Source organism: Canis lupus, chromosome 13, assembly GCF_048164855.1.
Source record: "Canis lupus baileyi chromosome 13, mCanLup2.hap1, whole genome shotgun sequence".
In the NCBI taxonomy this organism is placed as follows: domain Eukaryota; kingdom Metazoa; phylum Chordata; class Mammalia; order Carnivora; family Canidae; genus Canis; species Canis lupus.
Genome location: NC_132850.1, coordinates 12,131,758 through 12,158,679, shown reverse-complemented (window position 1 = coordinate 12,158,679; position 26,922 = coordinate 12,131,758). Strand labels below are relative to the sequence as shown.

At 46.0% G+C, this 26,922-nt stretch overlaps 1 protein-coding gene across 6 annotated transcripts in view; it reads left to right on the top strand.

Moving 5' to 3' along the window:
* Nucleotides 1-26,922, top strand: part of ELAVL4 (ELAV like RNA binding protein 4) — an 89,535-nt gene that overhangs the window by 60,008 nt on the left and 2,605 nt on the right. For 5 of the 6 annotated variants that reach the window (XM_072772183.1, XM_072772186.1, XM_072772185.1 and 2 more), the window contains 4 exons: nucleotides 4,602-4,705; nucleotides 20,049-20,202; nucleotides 21,841-22,066; nucleotides 23,693-23,731. In XM_072772183.1, the coding sequence (XP_072628284.1) occupies nucleotides 4,602-4,705; nucleotides 20,049-20,202; nucleotides 21,841-22,066; nucleotides 23,693-23,731 (523 nt within the window). Of the gene's footprint in view, nucleotides 1-4,601; nucleotides 4,706-6,990; nucleotides 7,413-20,048; nucleotides 20,203-21,840; nucleotides 22,067-23,692; nucleotides 23,732-26,922 lie in introns of those variants that run through there. The other variant, XM_072772188.1, reaches the window with a different exon arrangement.

The window sequence follows — 26,922 nt, the reverse complement described above, 5'->3', positions numbered from 1 at the left end:
AGTGGGGAGTCTGTTTCCCTTCTTCCTCTGCCATTTACCCTGCTTGTGCTCTCTGGTGTTGTCTCTCTCTCCGCCCCCCGCCCCCAGCCTGTCAAATAAATAATCTTTAAAAAAAGAAATAAGTTTGCCAACCCCCGATCTAGACTAAGATCCAGCTCTATAATGTAGGGCAAATCACTATTTCCTCTGATCTTCAAGTTCCACATCTATAAAATGATGATTATGTCTCCCACAGGGTTGGTGTGAGAGCCAGATGCAACAGAATGGGCGGCCAGGCACTTTGGAAACTCCGAGGGTGGGCAGCACCTGATCTGTGCTGGAGGAGAGCCCACCCAGACATTCTTGGTGTTTTCTTTTCCAGTCCTTGGTGCCAGCTTGTCATGCTCTCCCTTTCTCACAAAAGCAAAAAGAATTCCCCAGGTCCCCCTCCTTCCACCCAAACAAAGTGTTCTTCCAGAAAAGGAGGATTGGTGCGGACGTGCATATCCGCTCGTTCATCTACCTGTTGAGCACCTGCGTTGGAGGAAGCACGCTGTATAAGCCAGTCCTTGCGAGAAGAGGTGTTTGGTTTCCGGGGGGAAGTTTGTATACAAATCATCCTAGCAGAACGGAGAGGTTGCCATGTCAGAGGAGGACACATCGTGTGTGTGTGTGTGTGTGTGTGTGTGTGTGCGCGCGCATTTGTGCAATTTATAAAAACAGAAATATTCAGGTTCAGAGTTTAGAAAAGCTGGTTAAAAACATGAACCTCTTTTTCCAAACTACCCTGAAATGCCTTGCAATGTCGCCACTACAGATAACGTTTCCCCCTTGAGAACTCCGTTCTAATTTTAAGTTTCCACCCCAAACTGCCAAGAATGCATTTCCTGCCCCTGCCTGGCTACCAGAGATCTGTCATCCATGCCTTCTGGACAGGACCATGAGGGGTGGTCGCATGTAAGTGATGTGGATCACCTGAGCTTCAAGGAGCCAGGTACTCACAATAGTTTATGAATTTGGGAGACACTCTTCATTTCATAATATCCTCTTTTCTTTATTGATTTTATTTTTTATTGATGATCAATAAACATAACCTCAGTGGTTTTTTTTAATCAACTTGCTATCAAACGCATACATTGAGAAGAAAAATAAAGTTTAAAAAAATGTTCTGTTCTGAAAATACTGTCGCTATACCTCTATGGTCAAATCTTGCTTCCACTGATGGAAGAAGCTATTGTTATTTGGGGGAAAAGGAATAATAAGAGGACCTTATCTATTTCTGGGATGCGGATACACACACACTTCGCTCTAGGCTCCAGACTGGGTCCCCTGGGGTCTTCCCAGCATGGTGGCTCTGTTGGTCCCCATGGATCTAGTGTTGGTATTTTTTGTGAATGTGTTTCATCTGTATTTTTCTATGTGCGTTTAAATATAGAACTGCAAACCCAAAACTCATCACCAATGTATGCCCACCGTACATACAAGTTAAAACATAAAACTCTTCCTCATTTTACTCTCCCTGGCTACTAATACTTTTTGAAAGAAATGAGGCTTAGGTTTTTATATTTTCTACCTCGGGATTTAATCCTCTCTAGAGTGTTTTAAAAGAGATTGCTTAGCTCCATTGAGTATTTTTTATTTGACTTAGCTGGACTCCTGTGTTGGCAAGAAGCACGTGCAGAAGCTGTTCTTGAACTAGGCTAACCACCGGCCATTTCCTCGGGCAGCAGTTTATCTCCTGTCTTTCAGTTCACAGGCAGCGCTTTCCACCTCTGTCCCCCTCTTGTTCAATGAGGTGCTCTGTTTTGGAGTTTGCACCTCGTTATTTCACATCAAGGAGGACCTCCAGTCTTTCCACCCCACCTTCCTTTCTGAAACAATGTTCATCTGGTTTTTAGTTTTTCTCAAAAGCACCCTCATTCCTGATGTTAAGTGCAATCTGTCTCTAAACCTTGAGCAGATGATGATGGCACAGTTGTGCTAATTGCTGCCAACCTGAGGTGATGGTGGGTGTGGGACTCATACAGGCAGGTGAGTGGATCTGACACAGCTTGCTGGGCTGGAGTCCTTTCTTTCTGGGCACCTGGGTGGCTCAGTTGGTCGAGCGTCCGGCTCTTGATTTCAGCTCAGGCCATGATCTCACCGGTCCTGGGTTCGAGGCCCTGCATCAGGTTCCATACTCAGCAGGGAGGCTTCTTGAAGATTCTGTCCCTCTGCCCCTCCCCCTGCTCTCTCTCTCTCTCTCTCAAATAAATAAATAAATCTTAAAGAAAAAAAAGGAGTCCTTTCTTTGACTTGACCTTCAGAACCTTCCTAGGATCTGAAGCAAGGGTCTAAAACAAAGATAAAATATAGACTGTAGAAATCATAGCCACTATATTTGTTGCACATTTCCATAAATAGATGAATAATTAGAAAGAAATACCAGGGAACGTGCACCCCAGGTAGGCATGATAAATTCTTCCATATACATTCCATCAGTAGGATGAATCATGAACTATTTGGGTTTAGGTTCAATGTTTGCAGTTAAGTGGTGAGTGTTTTGTCTATATTTTTTCATATTTCAATTTTAATTTTATACAAATTCAATTTAGCTGGATAGATTGTCTGACTTGTTTCCTAGAACTCATAACTAAGGTTTATCATTGAGATTATTGCTTTTAAAAATGCCCTTTAAGCATCTCAACTTGGTGCATGACTGTTTAAAATGAATAATTGTAAGAATATTTTGGTACTGCGATTTTTAAGCCTTCTCTTATTTACAAGGAAAATGGAACTGATAAATTTGAATGATGAAAATGGATTTAATTAGGTGAATTTAGTGAGGCTTGATGAGGTGGAGCCAAATTTAGGATAAATGATATTTTTAAACTAATGTCTTATATTTTTGGATTTGCAAAAGTTCCTCAGAACGTGTAGAAGGGTCATGTAATTCACACACACCTCTCTCACACACACACATTTACTCTCCTGCACGCACGCACGTGCACACACACACGCAGAAGGGGCCCTGCAGCTGGAGTATGTTCAACATTCTCCCCTCCTGCTTCAGTTACTAATTCTGCCTATAAAGGGTATATCTGGCAAAGTTTGCTTCTGTCTTTCCTGTTCTAACCCTGTAATTCCCAAACACAAAGGAATATTCTAATGGAAAGTATTGTCATTTCGGGTTTTCCATTTTGGGGACAAAAATGGGCACTTAGCCATTCCTCGTGATTCTCTTTGCTTGCGTCCTATGAAGGATAACAAAGTCACCCATTTTCTGATCCAGAACCCAACTTGTTTTCCCAGGTTCCCTCCTACAACCAACACAAACACAGACATTTACCAGCAAAACAGAAGCTGTTGGAAAGATTTTTTTGGCTGCCGAAATGGGCTCCTGTCACCAGGACATGGCAGGCTTTTTGCTGTATTGTCTCCCAGCCCTGGCCCGGGTACTCCAGAAAGAGCTTTATGTAATCAGTCTTCCCTGACATGTGACGTCCTGTCATTTCCCTCCCCTTGGGCTCTGCTGCCGCCCACAAATCAATAACATTGCCGGGGAAGTTCAAGCTGGTTTTGCAGCCACCCTAAGCTCTGTGTTTCTTAAAGGCTATGTCAGAAAATGTAAAGTTCCCTAATGATATTTCTGGCTGATGACACATGGCAGAGCTGATGGACTATTTATAATCAGTGGCACGATCGCAAGCACATTATTTTTATTTCACTTAGGGGGGAGCCCTGTCACTTGCTACCTCTCTTTGCAGACAAGTCGATGCCATCTCCACCTAAAGGAGCTAAGCCCTCTTTGCAGAATGCGTTTGCACTCTCCCCTTTGTGTTAGGAGCTCCCCGGTTCTTTCCAGTAGAACCCTCCCCCCCCCTTTTTTAATTGTTCTTGGGCTGGGGGGGATGATAAGGGCAACCAGTGATTTGTAGCAACTGCTTTAAATTCTGGTCATGCCTTCACTATAAATGTCTCAGTCTTTGCTGCTCAGATCCTGCTACATTCCTCGGAGTGTGGGTGTGGCTGGCATGTGACCGAGGCAGCAGGCGCAGCTACTGCATTCAGGCGCTCGCCCCACTTTCACAGGACTGGGCATAGCACAGCGGTCTTTCGTTGAGCAGCTACTATATCCTAGGCAATGTACTTGGTAGGCATTTTATGCACAGTGTCTCATTAACACTTTCAAACCTGTCGGTGCCAAGTGCTGTTATCTCCAAAGAAGACGTGTGGGGGAAAAAACGGGACCTTGAATGACTTCTCTCCATCGCCACACAGCTAACAGGAAAAGCCCCATGACTCCAGTTCAAATCTAACAACCCACACCTGCTCTCTTTCCACTACCTTCTCACTTTTTTCAATTAAGTGGACCCTTGTGTATATATGTCGATGTGCAGGGGCACTTACACATTCCCAACTTGGGCAGCTCCTGTGAGTTCACAGACTGACCAAAGTGAGAGATGGAAAAACTGGAAACTTTTCCACCTGGGGTAAACCCTGATGTAAAAGGAACCATGTATTAGAGGAGGGTTTTGACTCATTGCAATGGGAAGTGTTACTGCTATAAAGATACTGAGCTCTCTCTCTCTCTTTTTCTCTCTCTCTCTTTCTCTCTCTTTTTTTTAAAAATGTTTCCACAGGACAGAGTTTAGGGTATGGATTCGTTAACTATATTGATCCAAAGGATGCAGAGAAAGCCATCAACACTTTAAATGGACTCAGACTCCAGACCAAAACCATAAAGGTAAGAAGAGATATGCTGGTTCCTGATTGGGAAGCACTGGTTACATTTCATCCCTTTGCTCTAATAAATCCAGACTATGAGGGAGCTGGAAGTGGTGTCCTTGATTTATGCAAAGGACATTTATCATCCCCTGCACTAAGTGGGGGACACAGATCATTACAAGGAATGAAATGCAGGCTGAGTAGAGGGAAGGGACCAGAGGGCAGATGGGGTGTCAGGGTCCACGAAGAAGACCTGTGAGCCCAAGTCTGCAAAGATGGCCAGAACTGAGCCATGGGAAGAAGCTGGGGCAGGGAAGCTGTTCTAGACAGGGGAAACCACACATGGGAAGCTGTGGAAATGAACGTAAACATTATGAGTGGGGAACAGCATACAGAATAGCATGGCCTAAGTTTGGATGGGAGGTGGGCAGGGGCCTCGTGTGCCGGGCTGAACAGTTTGGCTTTACCTAAAGGTGGACAGTTAGTCTCCTGAGACTGGAAAAGAAAAAATCAGTTATAAATAAACCCTGGTGTAATAGGGATGGCTACATAGGAACATAGTAGAGGAATGACAGAAAAACTGGCATTGGAGCAATTGGAAAATAATCAGGGCTGTAGATCATATCTCAGATGGGATTGTTTTAATTCGAAAAAGAGAAACAGTCACCCAGAGCCTGCTCCTCCAGACAGGTTTCTGTGCCTGGGTTGTCACTCTCCCCGTTCAGACTTCACCTTGTAGGGATCCTTGAGGAAGCATGCTGTTTGCTTTGAGGGCCCCCTCCGACAGCCAGTGGTGGTCTCCTGGATGGAGCTTTCTCCTCCTCAGCCTCTCTTCCCCCGCTTCCCCCGCCCCCTCCAGGCAGTGTCCGCTTGGGGGCAGCTGCCAGCCCATTAATGAGTCCCATCCTTCATAGCCTATTAAACCACAGGGAGGTGTCTCCTGGGCGCTCTTATCCTCACGACAGCAGGTCTGACGCAAAGTAGGACAAAAGAGAAACCTCTCCCAGAATGGAAATCTATAGATGGCACCAGCTCTCAGCGTATGAAAACACAAAAGCAGAACTTTTGGGTTCAACAGAGCTACTTTTCCAACATCCAGACTGACAGAGGAGACTATTGGTATAAGATAACCTTAGCTCTAGGAGGTAATCAAAACAAAACCAAAACCAAAACCTTCTCTTTTTGTAATATATTATATGATTGTCTTCCTTCCTTCCTTTATTTTAAGCAGCTTTACTTTTGTAATTGAGTTTAGTTTTATTTCTAAAAATGATTGCTTTCCTGACCTCATACGGGCTATGGTGCACACAGACCCCAAAATGGGCCTGACTCAGGCTGCCTCCATCTCATCTTACAATCAATCCCTATGAGTTATCTACTGGAGAAATAATTAAGAGTTGTTTAATTATGGGGTAGTCCTCTGAGAGGCAGGAGGATTAATTTCTTTCAAAGGAAAAACATACCTATTTTTATGCTTTAGGTGAAGATGGGAGGCTCACGTCCCTGGCTGTTTGTTGAGGCCACACCAGGTGGAGAGCTGTATTTGTGGGTTTGATTGATTTTTCTGTGCTATCTAGTTCAGCATTAGAATGTCAGACATTTACTCTTCCCTTGATGGACACCCTGACCTTGAACTGAGAAAGTACTTTTCTTTCCTCTACAGTTTTCTTGAAACCCAAACCTTCCCAAGAGTTTAGGATCAAATCATCAGCCATCCATTCTGCCTTTTTTTTTTTTTTTTTAAATATTCCATGAAACTGTTGGGCTTCCTGTAAGACTGATTGGACCCGGCTTTTCTGATCTCAGAATGCACCCCCTGATCCATCATGCCGTTGGAAGCAGTGCTTTGTCTAGGTGAACCATACAGACAAGGAACATTGATTATTTTCATTCTGTGAGGAGACAGTCTGTGCCACCCCCTCACCCACCCTGGGCTCACCCCGCATCAAAAGGCTGCCAACACATTTGCACCCAGCAGTAACGTGGGCTTCCGAGGTACCGTAGGATTCAGAATGCATGATGCCACGACTGAATCAATAATTTCCATTCTCTACTACGGATGAAAATTTAATGTGCAAACCTAGGGATTTCAGCCCTTTCATTAAAGCAGTTTATTTGCCATACTAAAAATTAAGTTTGAGTGATAGGTTCCTTTATTAACTTTTCTTCCCTTTCCTAAAGGGACACAATGTTTAAGGTAAAAATCATATTAAAGGGGAGGGGGGAAAAAAGCAAACCCTTTTCATGTGCTGTTAATAGTCTCATCATTTATTAATTTTTTAAAATTGCTTTTCTGCCTTTCAGGCCACTGTTTACTTCTGCTTCAGTTTGCTTTGATAAGTGACACGAGATTTATCTCTTTGCTCTGACTCCCATGAAGGAATAGATAACTTGCCTATCTGGAAAACACAAGTATCCCGGAAGCATGCTTTACAGAGATCTCCCCAGAATCATCTAGCACATGTTTGCAAGATGTGGTCAAGTTTGTCCCTCCTTCTCACCTTTCTGGACTGCTTCGTGTAAAAACACCCCACTTTAAATGTAATGCACAGTGTGGTTACAGGCAAAACAAGAGTTAATTCCTAAATTTTGATGATTAATGATTAGCAGCTCAATTCAGGGATAGTTCTAGAAAGCCCTGAGGGAGTGGTGAGACTTTGGTGAGCAATAAAAACAGCAGCCCGTCTTCAGCTATTGCTGATTGTTTAAGCCCTGATTATTGCCAGATCTTCCAATTATTCAATAAAATAATTGAAAAAAAAATTTTTTTAATCTCTCAATTTTTAAAGGTTGGAAACCAACTTGAAAATTTTAAAGCATAGGTGGTCAGGCCAAACAAAACTTAATAGTTGGCCTGTGGACAAGCAGGTGGCAGCTTCTGGAGTCAAATTTGGATACACAAACACTGTTTTGCCTATTGGAAGTAAATGGTTCGTTACTGGGCTGCTAGGGGAAGGTGCCCACAAATGATGGTTCCCAGTTAACAGATTTTCATCACCCCTTTAGTAAGGGGGATGTAATATGACTATGTGCCAATACCGAGGGCATTGGAGGGCAAGGCCAGGCCTTTGTCCTCAAAGAGAATACAATCTTAGCCTAGACACAACATCAAAGCAGAGAGAGAGAGCATGACTCGTTAATTAAGCCCCTACAAGTAGCATGGATGACTGCTGATAATGTGCCTATCTGGAAAAAACAAGCATATTCTTTGGAAACGTGCATTACAGTGATCTCCTAGGAACATCTAGTACATGTTTGCAGACATGTGACTGCAGATGGATTATTCTTTGGATTATAACTCGTTTAGTGGGAGAAAGTGGCCAGGCTCAAAGATGACATGACTTGTGCAAAGGCACGCAAGTGACCAGCAGCTGAGCTGAGTTAGCATCCAAAGGTCCTGTGAAGGATCCTGCTACAAGCAGAGCTGCTTAATATGTGAGCATGAGCTTAAAAGGAAATGATAATAATGACTTATTATACTAATAATTAATAATAGTAATGCTACCTTATATTGAATATTTTACTCTGTGTCCAACAGTATTCCAGCCCCTTCACATGCTTGATAGGATTGAATCCTTGAAGGAGCTCTAGGGCTGGGGGCTTTACATACATTAATTCTACTTAAGAAGCCCGGTAAGAAGTACTCCTCACTCCTTCGTACAGTTGAGGAAACTACAGCCCACAGAGGTTAGGAGACTTGCCCAGGATCACACAGTTGGTAAGTGAGATTTGGAGACAGGAAGTGTGTTTCAAAAATAACTCTGGCAATGGGTCATAAGTGTTGGAAGGTCATGCATTCTGTAAGATTGTGTGGGTGTGTGTTGGCTCTGCACACACACACACAGGTTATACTCTCCGGCATTTTTAGGAGCTAAAAAAAGGAAACAAACTGTGTGGTCCCTCCGGGTCCCTCAGTAAACAGACCCATGGTTTGAGGCTTTTGCCATCAATCTGTAGATAGACCTGACTTGAGGCTGTTTCTTCTTGAATCCCTGCTTTCCAGGCTCTGTGCTAGGTCCTGAGATTTAGGAGACCCCGAGAGGGCAGTGCCCTGGGCATTCTCTCATCCACGTGTGTCAGCGAGCATGGCATGGACCATGGGCTTCCACATCTAGCTTGCCAGACCAGCCTGGTGCTCCACTTGGGAAACTGAGTCTTTTCTGAGGATTTCAACTCTGAACCCAGTGGAGATGATTTGCCCCGTTTAGGGCTTTGGAATGCATTTTTGATTAGCTTTTTTCCTCACTTGTCTCCAATGGAGATCCCTTCAGACTCTGGGAAGCAGTGGGTGAAATGGCTGTGGATTCTGGATGCCCGTCCCTGTCCTGGGCTCTTGCCTGTCTCCACGTGCTCTAAAACAGTAGCTTCGGAGTCCACACTGTAATTTCAGCCTCTTACTAGGAAGCCCTGCATCGAATACAGCTGTAGCATTCCAACTCTTTGTTGCATTAATTAGTAACAAAATGAGATGGTCTATAGTACCTTCAAAAGGGATATCTTTACAGAAAGTGTGTGTTGATATTCAAGTTACACTGAAAAGCTTCAGTAAAAAGTGACCCAAAGTGGAATATGAGGATTTGGAATCACTCCCACTAAGCCTTTCAGGGTAGTGGGACACCAGTTTGGATTTTAACTTGAGTTCAAGGAGCATGAGTAAAGCAGTGGTCATTGCTCTGCCTCCATGGGGAGCTCCTGTCTCACTTGGGACACAGACACACAAAGGGCCAACTCTACTGCCATGAGATGGGGCTGTCGGGCTGCGGGGGTTTCCATCGGTTTGGGGGCAGAGAAGCTGGGAGTAGGAAGCTGTGCGAGGTTTGAGCAGGAGAGGGACCTGGTCAAAGGGAAGTTCCAAGAAGGCTCATCTGGCAATGGTGTGTCACTTGGGGTGTTTGACGAATGAAACCAGCAGCTTGCAGGCTACGGGGCTAGGTTTTGTCAGCCTTAGACATTGGTTTTCATCAGCTCTTTAGGAGCTTTGTTACTCATTTTAAAAGCAAGGCATACATATTTATAAATAATTTGGAAAATAGGTTACCATATAATGAAGGCAGTATCAGCCATTCCCAACTCAATACTGTAAACACCATTTTATATATTTCCTTCCTTTTCTCATTGCATTACAGGCTTACAAATGATGTTGTGTCTTGCCTTTTTCTAATAATTGCATTAAGCTATTACTCAAATTATAAAAATATGGTTTTTTAAGAAAACGTTCCCAGAGTACAGCTTTGTGCAAACCGGAGGTGTGAGTGATTTCAGGACTGGAGCAGGAATGAGGGGACAAAGGCTGCTTCAGCCACTCAGAGCGAACCCAAGGAGGTTGGCACTCAGTCAGGAGAGGGGCCGTGAGAGTAGGAAGGAGGCTTTATCACAAGGCAGCAGCCCAGCTCCGGAGGGAGAAGGACTGGAGAAGTGGAAGGTGTGAGTGAAGGCTTTTCAGAAGGAGAAAACCTCCCTTCTCTGGGAAGGACAACAGACTGAGCCCCTGTATCCGGGCATCTCGGTGCTGGGAGGCTGCTTAGCCATTTCTCCACACTCGCCTTGTTCTAATAGCCTAACGGGGCCTCCAGGGGTCTCTGGCACTGGAGTTCTGCTCAGTCCAGTTTGCCCCTCCCGCTTCTTCCACTTGCCAAGGGTCATCAGGGCGCTGCGCCCCCCTCCCTCCCTCCCCCCCTCAATCCACCTGCCTTGCTAAAGGCCTTCGTTCCGCTGAAGCATCTTTTCTTTGCACTCGGCATAAGCAATTATTTCTCCTATCACTGCTCTTAATGCTTCCCGGACAGTTAGCAGATCATTTTTTTGCTGACGGGTATCACCCCACCCAGAAATGATAGACTGCCTCCCCCAATCTTATTAATAATAAAAAGGCATTTTTCTCTCCTCCTCCATTACAGCTAGAGACAGAGCAGTGTGGGAGCTCTCCCCTGCCAAAGTCAGCAGGGGAGGCTGGATCATTGAATCCCCAAGGAGCCAGGAGAGGGAGGGCATGTAGCCACAGCAGGGGAAACTGGAGAGCTGTGTACCCCAGTTGTACCAGGCTGCTCTTTCTCTCCTGTGAGAGCTTCTGTTCGCTCGCTCTGCTCCCCGGTTCCCAGCTGACTTCCTCCAAGTGAGTAATCTCAGGGACAGGTGTCTATCCCTGCTCTCCCTGCCCAGTGAGGTTGTTGTGATTTCAGGATCTTAAAGGTCATCCCCAGTGTCCTGGGTCTGGATTACAAAAGAAAATCAGATGGATCCAGGCTGAGAGGACACGTGGTTTCAGAAGTGTGTGGAATGGGGCTTGGGGGCATTAGCTGTCTGCAAGTGGGGAAGAAGCCAGCAGTAGGATGTGAGCTGCCTTCAAGAAGCCAGCTAGCCGTGGCTGTTAGGAGAACTGTGGATTCGGGCTTCCAGGCATCCAGCCTGGGCTACCTGCCCTTGGTATCTGGGTCCCATGCTAACGGGTGTCCAGAGGCAAGTGGGGAAGACAGCAAAGATGGTGCAGGCCTCAGAGGTTCATCCACGCTGGTTGCTCTTCTGTTCTCTATGGGAAAAGAAGCCTGCAGTGCCTCTGAGGCTCCATCCTGTATTGCAGGAATCCGGGAAGAGACCCGTTGCAGCCATCAGGGCAGAACATTTGCCTTGGGTGGGAATGAGTCTCTGTTTGTCGGGGACATCCTGATAGAGTCATTGGGGTGACGTAGAAGAGATTCCTATACCACATGGGAGTCTGACCTGAAAGTCCCTTGAGCTCGGAGATTCTGTGTTTTTGTGACGTTTCTAGGCTTCACACTGTTCTCAAGTAGAGTAGCCACTAGCTACACAGGGCTTCTTAAATCTGAATTTAAATGAATTAAAAATAAGTAAAATGGAAAGTTCAGTCATGCTAGGTACATCTGAAGTGCTCGGTAGCTGCATGGAGCTAGTGGCCACCATCGAACGGCACAATCCAGAACATTTTCATGATCCCAGAAAGTTCTATTGGACAGTGCTCGCTTAGAACAACAGCAACTGTGGGGAATACTCTCTTCTCTGTGGCCATCATGAAGCCCCAAGGCAAGTCAGCTGGTCTGTCACAGGTCATAGAGCCAATCCCACTTCCCTTCCCCTTTGTTGTCCATTCAGAAGAGCCCTGAGTTAAGATGAAGAGTCAGTCAGGCCCCAGCTCTGTCAAAAACTACCAGGATGACCTTGGGCAACTTACTTTACTTCTCTGGATTCATTTCCTCATCTGCAAAATGGTGTTTTCCAGCTCTGACAATCTCACTAATAAAATATTATAGCGTGATCTTGTCAGCTTGGTAACTTTCCAGGGAAAGTAGCAGTTTGCGCCAAGCACACTGCTTTTATTTCACTGTCCAAGTTAGCCTGACATAGTGGAAAGATCCCAGAGCTTGGAGTCATATCCAGCTTTGTCTTAGCTTGGCTGTGTGACCTTGGACAAGTACTTGATCTCACCGAGCCAGAGTTTGTCACCCAGAAAACAGAACGAATAATACCTCACTTCTCGGTCATCATGGTTTATAGCAGGCTGCTCAAGTAATGCTCCCCAGAATGAAGACAAAAGTGAGTAGGGTTACCCCCTAGGCGAAAATCACATAAGCGGGAAGGTTTGTCCCCATCTACATGTTTCAGAACTGTACATTCTTCAAAGATGCATAAGAAAGTAAGGCCAGAGTCTTGAGTCTTACTGAGACTCAGGCAGCATATATAGAGGCTCTTGTGTGGTGGGAAGTAGAGTGGGGCTCCCAAGTGGCTGCAGTCACCTTATCAAACTTCCATAAGGCAAGATCAGGAGTTGCAGTTTAGTGAGAAGACTGTCTTAAGCTCTAAGTCTGAGACCAGCTCTTCCACTAACCAGCCCGTGGAACCTTTAGCACATCCCTACCTTCTGGGGACTGCTAGACACATGGCAAGATCCTTGTACTAAGGAAAGCCCCTTGGTAATTTAACGGACTCTGTTAAAGTTGTAGGCATATGACTAGATCACCCCACCATTTTTTTAAAAAGAAATACTTATCCAGTCTACTGTATGCCAGATATTCTCATGATATTCCCAGATACTCTTAAACACCATGATGGAGGTACTGTGAAAGCTGCTGCCATGGAAATGTGTGTCATCTGTAGAGTTCAAGGAGATAGCAGTCATTTGTGCCCAGGCCTTGTGGAGGAGGCAGCGTTCAGGTGGGGTCTGTGGGGATGGGTAGGGGTTCATTTTGACATGATGATGAACCAAGAGAAGTAGAAACATTAAGTGCATATTCAGAAAACTGACCTTTTTAAATCTGAACTGAGGCACAGGGCGCATGAGAGTTAGCAGGAGACGAGAGGTTGGCCCAGATCCCAGAGGGCCGTCAGCGCTCCCACATGGGATGTGAACATCCATCTCAAGGTGCTGAAGACCCACTGAACGTCTTTAAGAGGGAGAAGTGGCACCATCAGGGCTCATTAGAAACATGACCATGGGGTCTTACCCCTGATAAAAGAATATCATGTATCAGGTGCCAGGTGGGGGAAAGTATGAGGAGTGGGGCCACATAAGCAGACACCTGCTCTGCCTGTGGGCAGGGCTGCAGCCACAGGCACGGGGCGGGGGGGCGGGGGGCAAGCTTATCCTCACAATCAAAGCTGTTGTTTCTAGAAGCCAGCCGGCTTTTTTCTTCTCTTCCTGCTCCCGGAGGTGGGATCAGAGGTACCCGCAAGGGTTTGCTTCTAGAAGGCCCTGGTGGCACCAGAGTCTGTTCCCTGCTGCCATTTCTCCTGTCTCTTTGGAATGAGTATCCCGCAGGGATCTATATGCTCTGGGGAGTTTGCACTTGCTCAGAGAGTAGGGCGTTACAACAGATTGGGGAAAATCTGTGCCCTGATCTTCTGAAATGGTGGGTCTCTGTATGTGTCTCCTCTGCTAGACTAATAGTCCTGCATGTCAGGGATTGTTGTGTTCATCTCTGTTCCCGCAGGGTCTCACGTAAGGCCAGAGCAGTAATATCAAAGCTGCTATTTATTGAGCACTTCCTGTGTGCCCGGGATAGTGCCTAGAAATCTTTTTTTTTTTAAGATTTATTTATGTATTTATTTTAGAGAGAGAATAGGGTGAAGGGCAGAGGGAGAGGAAGAGAATCTCAAGCACAGGGAGCTTAACATGGGGCTCGATCTCATGACCCTGACATCATGACCTGAGCTGAAATTAAGGGTCAGATGCAGGATGCCTGAGTGGCTCAGCAGTTGAGCGCCTTCCTTCAACTCAGGGCGTGATCCCAGGATCCAGGATCGGGGCCCACATCGGGCTCCCCGCATGCAGCCTGCTTCTCCCTTTGCCTGTGTGTGTCTCTGCCTCTCTCTGTGTCTCTCATGAATAAATAAATAAAATCATAAAAAAAGTCAGATGCTTACATGACTGAGCCACCCAGGTGCTCCAGAGTGCCTAGAAATCTTATACGCAGTAGCTTGTTTCATGCTCCAAGTGCTCTGTTAGAAAGCTTCTAATCTATGTTATTCAAGTGATACAGCTCAGAAAGGTTGTGACTTACCCAAGCTTACGTAGCTAGTAAGTAATCAGGATTTAAATCCATATCTTTCTAGCCCCAAAGCCCTTGCTCTTAACCTTTGTCTCTTTTCCATTTCAGAAATAGATGCTCAGTGGCAGTTAAAGTAACATAAGCAAGAACTTCCTTGGAATGGCCCGTCTCAAAATACAGTTGCTTACTGCCCTAACACCTCCCAACGAGAGAAACCCACGAGATAAGGGGTGATGTGGACAGGAAGGATGCTCCTGTCCTAGTGTGTGGAGCTAGAACAGAAATAGGAGGAGGATGGAAGCTATAGAAGAGACAGGTTTGAACTCAGTGGAAGGGTGAGCTTGCCAATAATCAGTGATGGCCAGTGATGGGGCGCGGTGCCTCGTGAAGTAGTGAGCTTCCTGTGTAGCGCATTATGCGGGTGGCTGGCTACCTGGGGTCTCACCCAGACCTTTGCAGGCCACTTCCAACACCAAACTTTCTGTGGAGCAGATTTGAAGGATGGTGCTTTCTACTGGGATCGCCGATGGCACCTGTCACCTTTATTTCCACTTACCCTGAGCCGCAGTTGTAGAGATTAGCAGTTTTGTGAATAGAATGCCCGGCTCATGAAACCATCCAGTCAATGACAGAGATCCTTACTCTATTTTGAGGGGGCCTAACAAGTGATGCCCTTGTTTTCCACATCCTAGCTGTAAGCCGGTTGAGAGAGAAGACGAAAAGAGAAAGGTGTATTAAATCCTAAAGTCCCCTTTATTACGGATTTCATCCTGGATGGATTTCCTGAACACAATGGGCTTCCTAACACAGAACCCCACACTTTGACAGCCCTTGTCACAGGTGCTATGGACCCCACCGGCCTCCCCCACGAAAGCAGAGCCTGCTCCCACAGTACAGAGCCTGGGCCGGAAAGTGCACTTCCAGCTGTGTCTGGCTGCTGAAGGGAGCAGGCAGCAGCTGAGGCCCCCGTGCCCATTGCCTTTCCTGAAGCCTGTCCCAGTGGTCCCAGTACGTCCCCTGGGCGGGGGAGCGGGGGCACTGAGAGGCCTGGACTGCCACCCCAGGGGCTCCCTGCACTCAGAAGCTAACACCCGGGTGGGAAATGAGGAGCCCCTTGCCCGGGACAGGCCCTGTACGGCACCCGTCATTTACTTGCTCACTTCCTCACTGGACCACGGGGTCCTTGAAGCAGAGGCACCGCCAGCACCCAGCACCCAGCACGGGGCCTGCCAGACAGGAAGTGCTCAGGAAGGGGAGGAATGAATGAACTCTCTCATCTTCTTCTAAGGCCAGGATTCTGCTAAAGGAGCACCTTTCCAAGGCAGAGGAAGACGTCTTTATCCTACCAGCTTCTCAGCACCCCAAAGCGAGCATTTATCAGCTTTCCCAGTCCTCTCCTTTTCCTGTACCGTGGCACATTAGACAGGAGGGGAGGGGTGGCCAGAGGATTCGGGATAGGTTTCTCCCCAGGCTGTGCTGTCCTTCCCGCCGTGCGCAGGCCAAGGCCTGGCTGTGAGCAGGGAGTGGAGCCTGCGAGTGCTGGGCAGCGCGGGAGGGGCAGCCCCAGCCCTGGGCCTGCCATACCATGTTGGTGAGAATCACTGGCAGCACCTTATGAAGTCATTTTGGAAACTAAGAAGTACTTTGTAGAAACTGGGAAGTACAGCGGAATCTGTAGGAATGTGCTAGAGAAAATGCATGGCAGCCAAGTCGTAAAGGATGACTCCCCTAGGCTGATGGAGGAGGACAGCGGTGCCTCTCTAGGTGCTCACTGGTGGTATCCCAGATGTTTGTGCAGTAAAACTGAGGTGTGTCCAATGGGGCTAGAGTTCCACGCTGGCCCACAAAAGCCTGTAGTACCTACCACATAATAATATTTACTGGAGATCTACTAAGTCCTAGGAATCTGCTATACACATTAAATCTATTATCTCAGTCCTTCACCAAAGGAAAATTGTCCCCCTTTATACCAGTAGAGAAACTGAGATTTATCAAGACCAAATTGCCCCATGTCGCACAGCTAGTGAGCGCCGGGGCCAGCCCACAGTCAGGGCTTACGTCACGCTGTACTGTTGCGCTTGCAGAGCGCTGAGTTAGGTCGAGCCTGTAGAGATGGGGACTTTGGAGAGACTGTAAATCTTTTATCAAGATCATGTGTAAAGTCACCTGCCTTGGGCCACCCTTACCCAGAGAGAAAGGAGTGGCTGCCCAGCTCCCAGCTCTTTCTGAGCTCCAGAGCAAGATCATTGCGGCCTAGAAATGCCAGCCCTGTCTTCAGGGATTCTGGGGGAATGAATTGAGGAGGATCCTGAAAGTCAGAGGCACGTGATTGTCCTGGGCGCCGCCTTCAGCCCTGGAAGCCCTGGGCTCTAGGCCACTAGTTTAGTGGGGTTAACAAAACAGCAATGGCAGGCCCTCTGCCGGGGCTAGGAGTGGATAATTTTTGAGAAATGTTTTAGCACAACGAAGTGCCTGATGCCTGTAGTCACTCGGGATTTCATAAAGGTCTGAAGCACTTTAAAAGTGCAAATACCAGGACAAGCACTCAGATATTAAATGCTAATTTAAAAAGGAGGTCCTTTTTCTGTCATTTTTGCCCACACCCACTTCTACAGAGTTCCTGGACAGGGGATTGAGGGAACAAGAGCCTTAAGGCTCCAAGTAAAGGAGAACAACTAAGCAGGAGTTAGGTTTGGTGAATGATCTAAGTGCCATGTTCATCTTTGGGCCTTGTTTTGGCTCTGTGCTGTGCTGTGTGGCAGCAATTCTCCCCGGATGAGGTTTGGGGAAATGGTTTTGGTTCTGCCAATGACTTTCCAGTGGCAGCTTCTTTTCCTAGCAGGTCTGTCCCCAGCCCACCTCCTCCCCCAGCTCTGGCTGCCCAGACCATTGGGTGTCAAGGTCATTAGTATCCATTGCATGTCCAGCAGGCTCTGCACTAAGCTCTTGACTGTCATCATCTTATGTCCTCACAGCAGAGGAGGGCTATCACTAGACCACCGGTCCCTGTCCCCACCACACACCTCTCTCACAACCAGTCTCACCTCGGCTCTGTCTTCTTCTTGGCCCTTTTAACCCTTTATCAGAAGGGCTAGTAGTCTTCCCTTCTCTGTGTTCCAGTCCCAGCTCTCTAGCCCTGGAATAGCACACATCCTGGGGCATTGTGGTAATTGGTCCATATGCGTGCCATTCTTGCATTCAACTCATGTTTATTGGGTACCTCCTGTGTGTTGTCCCCACTGGACTTGGAAATCCTTTAGGGCAAGAAACCACTCTTTGTTCTCGCTTGTTGGGCATCCCCAGCACACAGCACGGTGCCTGCTGCATAGCAGATCCTCAGGAAATGTTTGCTAAGAGAAGGCCTCTAGGTGATGTCTAGTCATAGAACCATCTCCTTTCAGTCCTTCCAACCCCAGACCCCGGGGAATAGGAAACCTATCTCTTAGCTCTTAGCTTAATAGGGAAACACAGCTATGATTCTGGATGCTTAACTCTTGGTGAGGCCCCTAAGTGGAGAAACCCAAGCTGCAGTTAGCCCCAGAGAATCACCAACACCTACATTGTTCAGTATGTTTTATGGGCATGTTCATTTATTCTTTCTGTCAGCGTTGAGCATTCTACAGGTATGAGGCTCTGTGCTGCAAGGTAGAGCCCACAAAGATGAATAACACACACACACACACACACACACACACACACACACACCATGACCACAATGAGATCAGCAGACCAGATAGAAAGGTGGTGAATCAAGGTCAGAATGGGTTAAGTATGGACCATGGGTGCAGTTCATTGAGAGCACTAGTAGTGTGTTGGGGGGATTTTTAGGAGGAAGTAAGATCAGGGAAAGCTGTCAAGAGAACATGGCTTTGGAGCTGTGCCTTAAAGGAGAATACGATTAGGGCCTGAGAAAGTAGGTGGAAAAGTTTTCCCCATGAGCAAAGCCATAGAAGTAGGAGGGTATGTTATGGGGTATGTTATGGGGCAGCACAAATGTAATTCAGGTAATTAATTTGTCTAATAATTGGCAGGGGTGAGACAGGGGTACTCTTATTACTGTGAATGTATCACTACAGTGTTCTTATTCCCTTCTCCCTACCACTCCTTTCTCATGCCTAAAAATTAGTTCTGCTGGGTTATAACCTGAAAGACTTTGTTCCTCAAAGGATGGGGTAGGAGAGCCTTGTGTGGAGTGATGGTCTGTGCAAGCAGTCACATGAAATTCCTGCTCCTTTAGCCCCCACTCCCCAGGGACTGGCCATGTAAATGTCCCTTTGCACGTCAGCCCTCTGCTGGGAACCAGCCTACTGGGGCCAGCCCTGAGTTTCTAGAAGAGATAGATACTGCAGATAGGCTGCCTCGCTCCAATAGAGGGAGGAGACCAGCGAGGCAGATTCGTCACTCACATCATTTTATCTGTTGAGTCAACATCTATTTTTAGGGACCTGGCATCTCTGTCATGGAGTGGGAGCGAGTGCCAAGGGTGAGGGGTCTGCTAAGCCTTCATTCCTCTTTGCTAGATCCACTGTCAGACCCATTCTCACATGCAAGCTCTGCTTCACCACTCGAGATGTAGTTCTTGATGCCAAGGGTCCAGTTTAACATGTACACTTTCTTCTGTACCCAGGCTTCTGTGTGTGCGCAGTACACAAGCACATGCACACTCGCTCACCCCTCTAGTCTTAGCAGGCCTTGTAAATTGGTTATATGGATTAAATAAAACTCCCAACTGAAAAATGCTAAGGCATATAGGTCCCTTCCTGTCCAACATTGTCAGATGTGCTCCGAAATGACTGTTTTCATCATCTATTCTGAGCCATAACTGCCCCAGAAATAGCTTTAGCAGGAAAGTGCTTTTGTTAGACTAGCTGTAAATTATATTTCAAATGTCTGATGTTGTTTTCTTAAAAAATAAATAAATAAGTAAATGAAAGTCTAAAATTAATGACTGCTGGGGTTTGCTTTGCTTATGTGTACTGCTACAGATTTGGCTTCTTGCAGATGGAATTTCAGATCTGTTTACACTTCTGTGTTAGCTTTTTGGGGGAAAAAAAAGCAGTTGAGAGATCTGGGAGGACAAATTTACAAAGTCGAACTTATTATAACCATCCGTGAGGCTCGCTTCTTTCTCCCCCTGCCCTCTCCCTCCCTCCTTCACCGTCTCCCCCCCGCCCCTCGTTTTGTTGATTGTGGTTTTATCTGCTCCTCCTCAAAGTTAGAAGGCAACTGGTTCTTGCAGATGTTATGACAAGGTCACATATCCAGTTTCACAAGCAGATGTTCATGAAGCCCCATTTCACCAGCACTTTGTCATTCAGTGAGAGCAGACCTTGTGGGAGCAGATTGGAACAACACAAAGGACGGGACATAAAAAATCCTGCAGAGAACCTGATTGCTTTAATGTGTTGAAGACGAAGGGCTTGGGGGTGGGGAGGGCGGCAAGGAGAGAAATCTGCAGAGCAGAATTTCATGGAGGTTTTTTTTTTTTTTTTTTTTGGTTTATTCAAAGATTATTATGTGTTGGATACAGTAAATCATCTATACACCCACATCCAGGAGGTAAATCTTCAGAACTCCGTGCGTGGGTAGTTCTGCATTTAACAGCTGCCATACAGTAGCTATTTTGTTCTGCTCTAAGAGACCCTTATCTGTGCATTTGTTTTAAGTTATCGCCAACTCTCCTTTTGTTCCTCTATTGCTGTTCTCCTGATTCTCGTTACCATTGCAAGAGTAGCGAAGAATCTCAACTACTGACACCATGAGTTAGAATGATAGACGAGGGGCTGCCATTTCAGTTGTTGACTCAGCCTCTACTTGGAGGGTGTTGCTATAATGGATTTAGCTCCTCTTGCCTTTTCCCAGGTCTCATATGCCCGTCCGAGCTCTGCCTCAATCAGGGATGCTAACCTCTACGTTAGCGGCCTTCCCAAAACCATGACCCAGAAGGAACTGGAGCAGCTTTTCTCGCAATATGGCCGTATCATCACCTCTCGAATCCTGGTTGATCAAGTCACAGGTTAAGTGTTTCTTTGTCATTTCTTTCCTTGTGTCTCAATGCCGCAGCCAGTGCCCTGTGACCCATTGGAGCAGAGAGATAATGGTTACTTACGGTAAAGGAGATACGGGTCATGCGTAGGTAGATTTTTGACTTAGGAGAAAGACTTCTTACCAATCAAATGCCCACATCTAAAATGGGCCATCTTAGGAGGTAGATCTCCATCATGGGAATTGTTCCAGCAGCAGCTAAACTACTTGGCAGGGCTGTAAAGCAGATTCAGGCATCAGGTTGTGAGTGGGACTGAATGACCTTCAAAGTCTCTTTCAACCCTCAACCAAGTAACATTACTTTTATGCGTGAAAAGAACCTGCATTAGAGCTCCGGCTCCGGTGACAGCATCGTAGAGCTGGAGGGAACCTCATGCTGCCTCATTTCACACATGAGAAAATGGAGGTCCAGAGTGAAGGCTCTGACTCCTGCCCGGCTAGTTAGTAGCAGCACAGGGACAGGAACCCAGGGCCTGGTACTGTGCTACTTTGTCCAGAATAAAGAAAGGCAACCACCACCTCTCGGTAAGAAATGTAAGGTGCCCTGGGTTGCGTTTTTAGTGACCGAATGTTTTCACCTACTCCACATCTGATCCCAATTTAAAACACCCCCTGAGAGCAGTTTAGCGTGTGTTTATCATTCAACGCATGCAACAAACCCTCAGTGAAGGCAGCTCTGCCCCCCAGACACTGTGCAGAGGGACACTGGGGACCAGGGATAAAGGAGGCACAGTCCTGCCCTTGCTGGACTCCAGTATGATGAGCACCTGCTAGGGGCTGTCCAGGGGACCACAGGAGCTCAGGAGAAGGTGTGCTGCACCTTGTTGCGAAGGCTCCATCAAGGAAGTGATGTTTGAGCAGGGTTTTGGAGGATGACCTGCAGTTACTTGGCACAAAGGAGGGATAGAGATTTCTAGGTGGATGTGATGCATCCTATAAAATAGGTGGATAGGACATATTGTAAGGCGTGGAGTCGAGAAAGAACACAACCTGTTCAAGGAGTAAATACGGCTGGCATGAGGCTCAACAGAGGATTTGGGGCCACATCATCAGGGGCATTAGATGCCGTACTGAGAAGTCTGACTTATCTGTTTGCAACATGGGCCCACGGAAAGGGTTTTTGTGGGTTTTGTTTGTTATTCTGTGTGTGGAGTGGGAAACAGGTACCATGCACAAGGTAAAGAATTGAAAAGTTATGAAAAATGTATAAAGGATGTTTTTAAAGAGTGTAATGTGGTCAGAGTTTGCTTGTCAAATAGATTACATAGTTGCTAGGTGTGAAGGGCACATGGCAGGACTAGACGCTGAGTGATGGGTGACAACAACTAAGGGAGACCAGGACTGAACGGGCCAGTGCTAGAGGCTGGAATGGATGTAACAGGTGCCTGTGTTCTGTGGGTGGCAGTCACTGGTCCAGAGCCGTGGTAGCAAAAACACAGGCAGATGCATCCTGATGGGTGAGAGGGATTTGGGGAGGCAGGCTCAGCCCTGGCCCCACTAGTGGGCTGACTCCCCCTAGAATATCCATGTGGCCCAGCCCATCTCTTCCCAAGGATGTTTACCAGTTTGGTTTGTTCATGCTTTATGAAGGCTCTTTCTCTTTCCCCAGGAGTGTCCAGAGGGGTGGGATTCATCCGGTTTGATAAGAGAATCGAGGCAGAAGAAGCCATCAAAGGGCTGAACGGCCAGAAGCCCAGCGGTGCTACGGAACCGATTACTGTGAAGTTTGCCAACAACCCCAGCCAGAAGTCCAGCCAGGCGCTGCTGTCCCAGCTCTACCAATCCCCCAACCGGCGCTACCCTGGCCCGCTTCACCACCAGGCCCAGAGGTTCAGGTAGGCACAGCCTCCAGGGAAGGGCCCTGCTACACAAATACACAGCTGGGCGAGGGCCAGGGAAACCCACAGCCCTGAAAGATGGGGCAAAGCCTAAGAACCTCCGCCCCCAGGAGTCCCTGTGTGAACGAACCTCCCCACTGAGCCTCAGTTTCCACTACTGTAAAATGAAATGGTTGGACCAGATGCTCTTCCAAGCCCCCTTTCAACTTACCACTGTGACTGGTTAAACTTCAGATTCTTGGATTAGAACAAAATTTCTACATTTAACCAAACCAGAAGGTTCCATTTCAACAAAAGTTCATCCACAAATAAATGGCCACATTCAACACCTTAGACTTAAGGCTGAGGGAATGGCTTTTAATAAAGTTAAAGAAAAGTGTAGGCCAGGAGGCAGATCCTCCCAGGGAGAATGGTTTGGCCTGTCCTCCTCTTTCTCCTGCAGGTTACTCTGTAGGGTAGGTAGTCTCTTTTGTGTTAACTTCACTCTGACTCTGAAGTCAGCAGATTCTGGGAAGACAAGAAGGAAGATTTTTCTAAGCCTTGTTAATGTTTCCTCAGGCACCCAACCCTCCCAATGTGCTGGGGCACTTCCCTTCTCCTGGGACATTTCGGAAAGGCAGGTTTCACTCCTTGAAGCCAATCAACCTGACTGCCTTTGTTGTACAAGAGATAGGAACATTTTTGACGTGTCCATAATAATTTTAAATACTTATTTTATTCCACGATCTCCCAACTACCCTTTAATTGAAAGGGTTTTTGTTTTTTGGTTTTTTTTCTCCTTTTCAAACATCACATGGAAAGATAGCAGGCCCTCCATCTGGCCATGACGAGGAGGAAAATCAGCCTCAGCAGTGTCCTGTCCTGGGAATTTGAAAGGGTTAATGATTTCATGAAGAGTCCAAGTCATCTAATTTTTATTTTGTGTGAGAGCACATGCAGTATTTATGTAAAAAGCCTTTCCAGCAGGCTTCTAATGGTGGAAACTATGGTTACTACTGCCCCATGGTGTGAATAGCTTGTCCTCCAGTAAAATACTGAACATGAGGGAGATTATAACATAATGGCAATTTGCTAGGAGGAGCTTTCAGGTTGTAAATAGTAAGCTAATTGTAAAAAATCTTAACCCTCAAACTCCTTCTTCCCCCCAAAAAATGTGTGTGGTAAGAAGATTTAGTTAATGTAGCTAGAATAAGAGAAAAGATCCATTCTGCTATGCATTGTGCATGCACGTGTATTCCTTTCATGCACGAGTTTAATTGCAATAAAAGGTGAATCGTAATAAAAGGTGAACGATGTAAGAAACTGCCCCCTTTTAATGATTTCACACATGATATAAAATGAAATCCACACAAATGTTCTGAGGGGGGGGGAGTGGGATTAATTCAGACCTTGAAAGAAAGGGAGCTTCATTAGACACTTGCTTTAAACTCTAGCATTGACCTGAACATGAATTACTCATAGTTGGAGGCAGAAAAGGGGAACTACCAGTGGATAGACTCCTAAGCATTGGGGAAAGTTATTGAGCTTTTCTTCTTTGAAAATGGAGCATTCTTATTAATAGTTCCATTGAGCGATCTTGCCATCTGTGAGGCATTAACCCAGAGACCCTCCTTCTCTTTGCAGGCTGGACAATTTGCTTAATATGGCCTATGGCGTAAAGAGGTAATTAAAACTCCACAGATTGCCAGATGTCCGTGTTGGCACAGACTGGGGCTAGAAATTTTTTTTTTTTAATTCACTAACTTTACTTTTTTTTTTTTTTTAATTCTTCCTTTTTCCTCCACCAGCATGTCAAATTCTTAATTTTAATTTCAGACCTCAGTTGGTTTTGTTTCTTTTAGGGCACACAAAGTGTGCTTGTGTGTTTCACTTTTTCTTTTATTTGCAGGTGGGCTTCTCCTACGGTTCAGGTGCCACAGCTACCAAGCCCTTCATAATCTGGTTCTCTGGACGCCTCCCCTAAGGGAGAAGGCTCCTACTCTTTGCCAGCTGATCTTGCAAACTTGCAGAGCAACTGTTTGGCATTAGCAATGCCAAGATTCAGTTAAGAGGGCAGATTCCAGCAAATCAAAATTAGAACATTTTGCTAATCATGGTTGACAATCTTATGATTGTCAGTGGAAAAATTAGATTTTGGACTACCAGGCCTGGCCGAAGCATGAATAAACGTGTGGATGACCTGCTGACTCTCACCCCCACCTCAGGGTGCATTTCAGGGCACAGCCTGAGAATGAAGTGTATCTGTGTGCACCTCAACCAGGAGTTTCTTTTGTTACAGGTTTTAGCAGTTATAAATCCTCCCTTGGTTTTACATGTATTATGTTTTAAACTTGCGGTTTCTTTAATTTAAAGCCTTTCTGTGGGGTCGGGGGCTCAAAGAGAATCAAGGTTTGTGGGGCTCTCTGAATGCAGTCACAGGAATGATCCAGACCTAGTCTGAAAGCTGAGTCTCAGGAAGTTGAGTACGTTATGTCACTGTGTCCATGAGATTCCCATATGTGCTTTTGATAAGCTCCACTGAGCTGCTAGGGACATAGCATCTTCATCATCCTGCTCAATAGAGCTGCACACTTTAATTCCCCTTCCTACAGTCAGGCAAAGAGATGTGGTCCTTAATAGTCCCAGTCACACTCCCATATGAGGCAGTGTTTCACCACTTGGCCATGCATGGTAAGTACCCCGACTCTGGAAACTGGCACACAGTAGAGGAAGTAAGCTGACTGCAGACTCACTAGCACAGCGCCAGCCTCTCAGATCTCAATCTTGGCACCAGGAGGATGACTGTGAATTACTTCCATGTGTCTGGCACACTGCTTGCCTCTTCCCTCTCCCACTTTTACATTTTTCCCACCTCAGGCCTTCATTACCCTCCAACTTCAGGGAGGTGGCACCAATTATGTACGGATGCTTAGGCATGATGAGGCCAGAGAAGGCACAGCAGCAGCATGCACGCTGCCATCATCTCTGGTTCCCCACTCAGAGCAAACACCACTAGTCCATAAGAGCATTCTCTTTTCCTGTTGGACCCAGATTTGGATCCAGACTCCTTCCTCCCAAAGTGCTCCAGGTGGCCATCACCCACTAGAGCTGAGACTCTGCTTGAAACCTCTTTGCTGGCTCCTGATTTTGATGGCCTTAAAATAAATACCTCGCTGTTCTCTACCTTTAACCTGAACGGAGTCAATTCACTCAGTTGGAGGAGAGAAGGCTGAGAAGACAGTCTTCAGAAATAATGCAAATAACAGACATGGATTTGCCCTTCTAAGAATCCTTACCATGCTGTTTTTTGGTTTTGTCTTGTTACTTGTTTTTAAGCAAGAGACAAGATTGACTTAGTGACTGATGCCAAAATTAGTACCTATTGAGTTGTTATGTTTAGCATATCTTCAGCAGCCATTTGATTATCTAAATTCTCTTTAGATGCAGAACTGTTCTTTCATTGGACTTTCAGATCTCCGAGAATATTTGCTTATTTTAAGACATCCTAGGGATGCCTGGGCAGCTGTCAGTTAAACATAGGATTCTTGATTTGGCTCAGGTTGTGTTCTCAGGGTTGTGAGATCGAGTCCCTAATGTCTAATCAAACTCCCACACTGGGTGTGAAGCCTGTTTGAGACTCTCTCTCCATCTTCCCCCCTCCTAAAAAACAAAACACAAAACAACAAAACATCCTAGATATGGGACACCTGGGTGGCTCAGTGGTTGAATGTCTGCCTTCGACTCAGGTTGTGATCCCTGGGTCCTGGAATTGAGTTCCATATCGAGCTCCCTGCATGGAGCCTGCTTCTCCAGCTCTGCCCATGTCTCTGCCCCTCTCTATGTGTCTCATGAATAAATAAATAAAATCTTTAAAAAAAAAAAGTCCCAGATAACACTTTACTCCATTCTTTCCCCAGTTTTGCTTCCTCTCTTCTTCCTATCCCCTTTTTCATAAGACAAAACAAAACAAAACCCAACCACATGAAAACCAGGACACTAGTCAATGGATAGGGCCCAAATCCCTGTATACGTTTGGTATAAAACAAAATGTTAACAAATATTTTTCTGCCGTGGGCCCTGGTTACCTAATCTAGATGCATCCATTATGAATCACACATGGATATATTTTATCAGACAGTGAATAGAATCTGAAGGGTTGTTTTGCTTTTCAAGATAACATGAAAACTGAGATTTCAAAGCCCAATACAAAAGTAGCTGTAATAGGGCAAATAACAGTTTTCAGCTTTTCTAATTCAAGATACATAAATGCACAAACCACTTGAAATCTCACTCCTGTGATGCTTAGAAATGAATTCCAGATAATATAGCATCAAGGAGTGATAATGTCTTTATTATTATGGCTTGGGGGTTTTTCTTTTGGAACTCTTTTGAATAGATGCTAAATGAAACAGAACCACCCATCTGATTAATAACAAGTTATGTCTGTTCATTCTCATGTGTCTCTCTCCTCAAAATATCAAGAGATCTTTGACAACCATAAGTCAGGGGACTGCAAAGACGGTAGACTTGAGCACTCCTGGGGCCATCTCCAAATCTGCCCTAAAAAATAAATAAAATTTCCCAAGCATTGATATCCACCAATGTTATTCACTCATGCAATCAAGAAGTATTTACTGAGAGTCTATTTTCTATGTGTCACTATGTCTGTGATGTTCCCGTATGTGCCCAGCTGAATAAATAAGTAGAGCAACAGAATGAATGAAACCGAGCTCCTCCTCCCAAGAGCTCACTGTCTGTTGTGGGGAGGGACAAGAAGGATCAGGGTGGGAGACCCTATGACCATATACTGTGGCAGAAGCATAATGGAGCCTTGCTCTGGGAGTTCCTTGTGGTTATTAGGAATCGACCTAGCC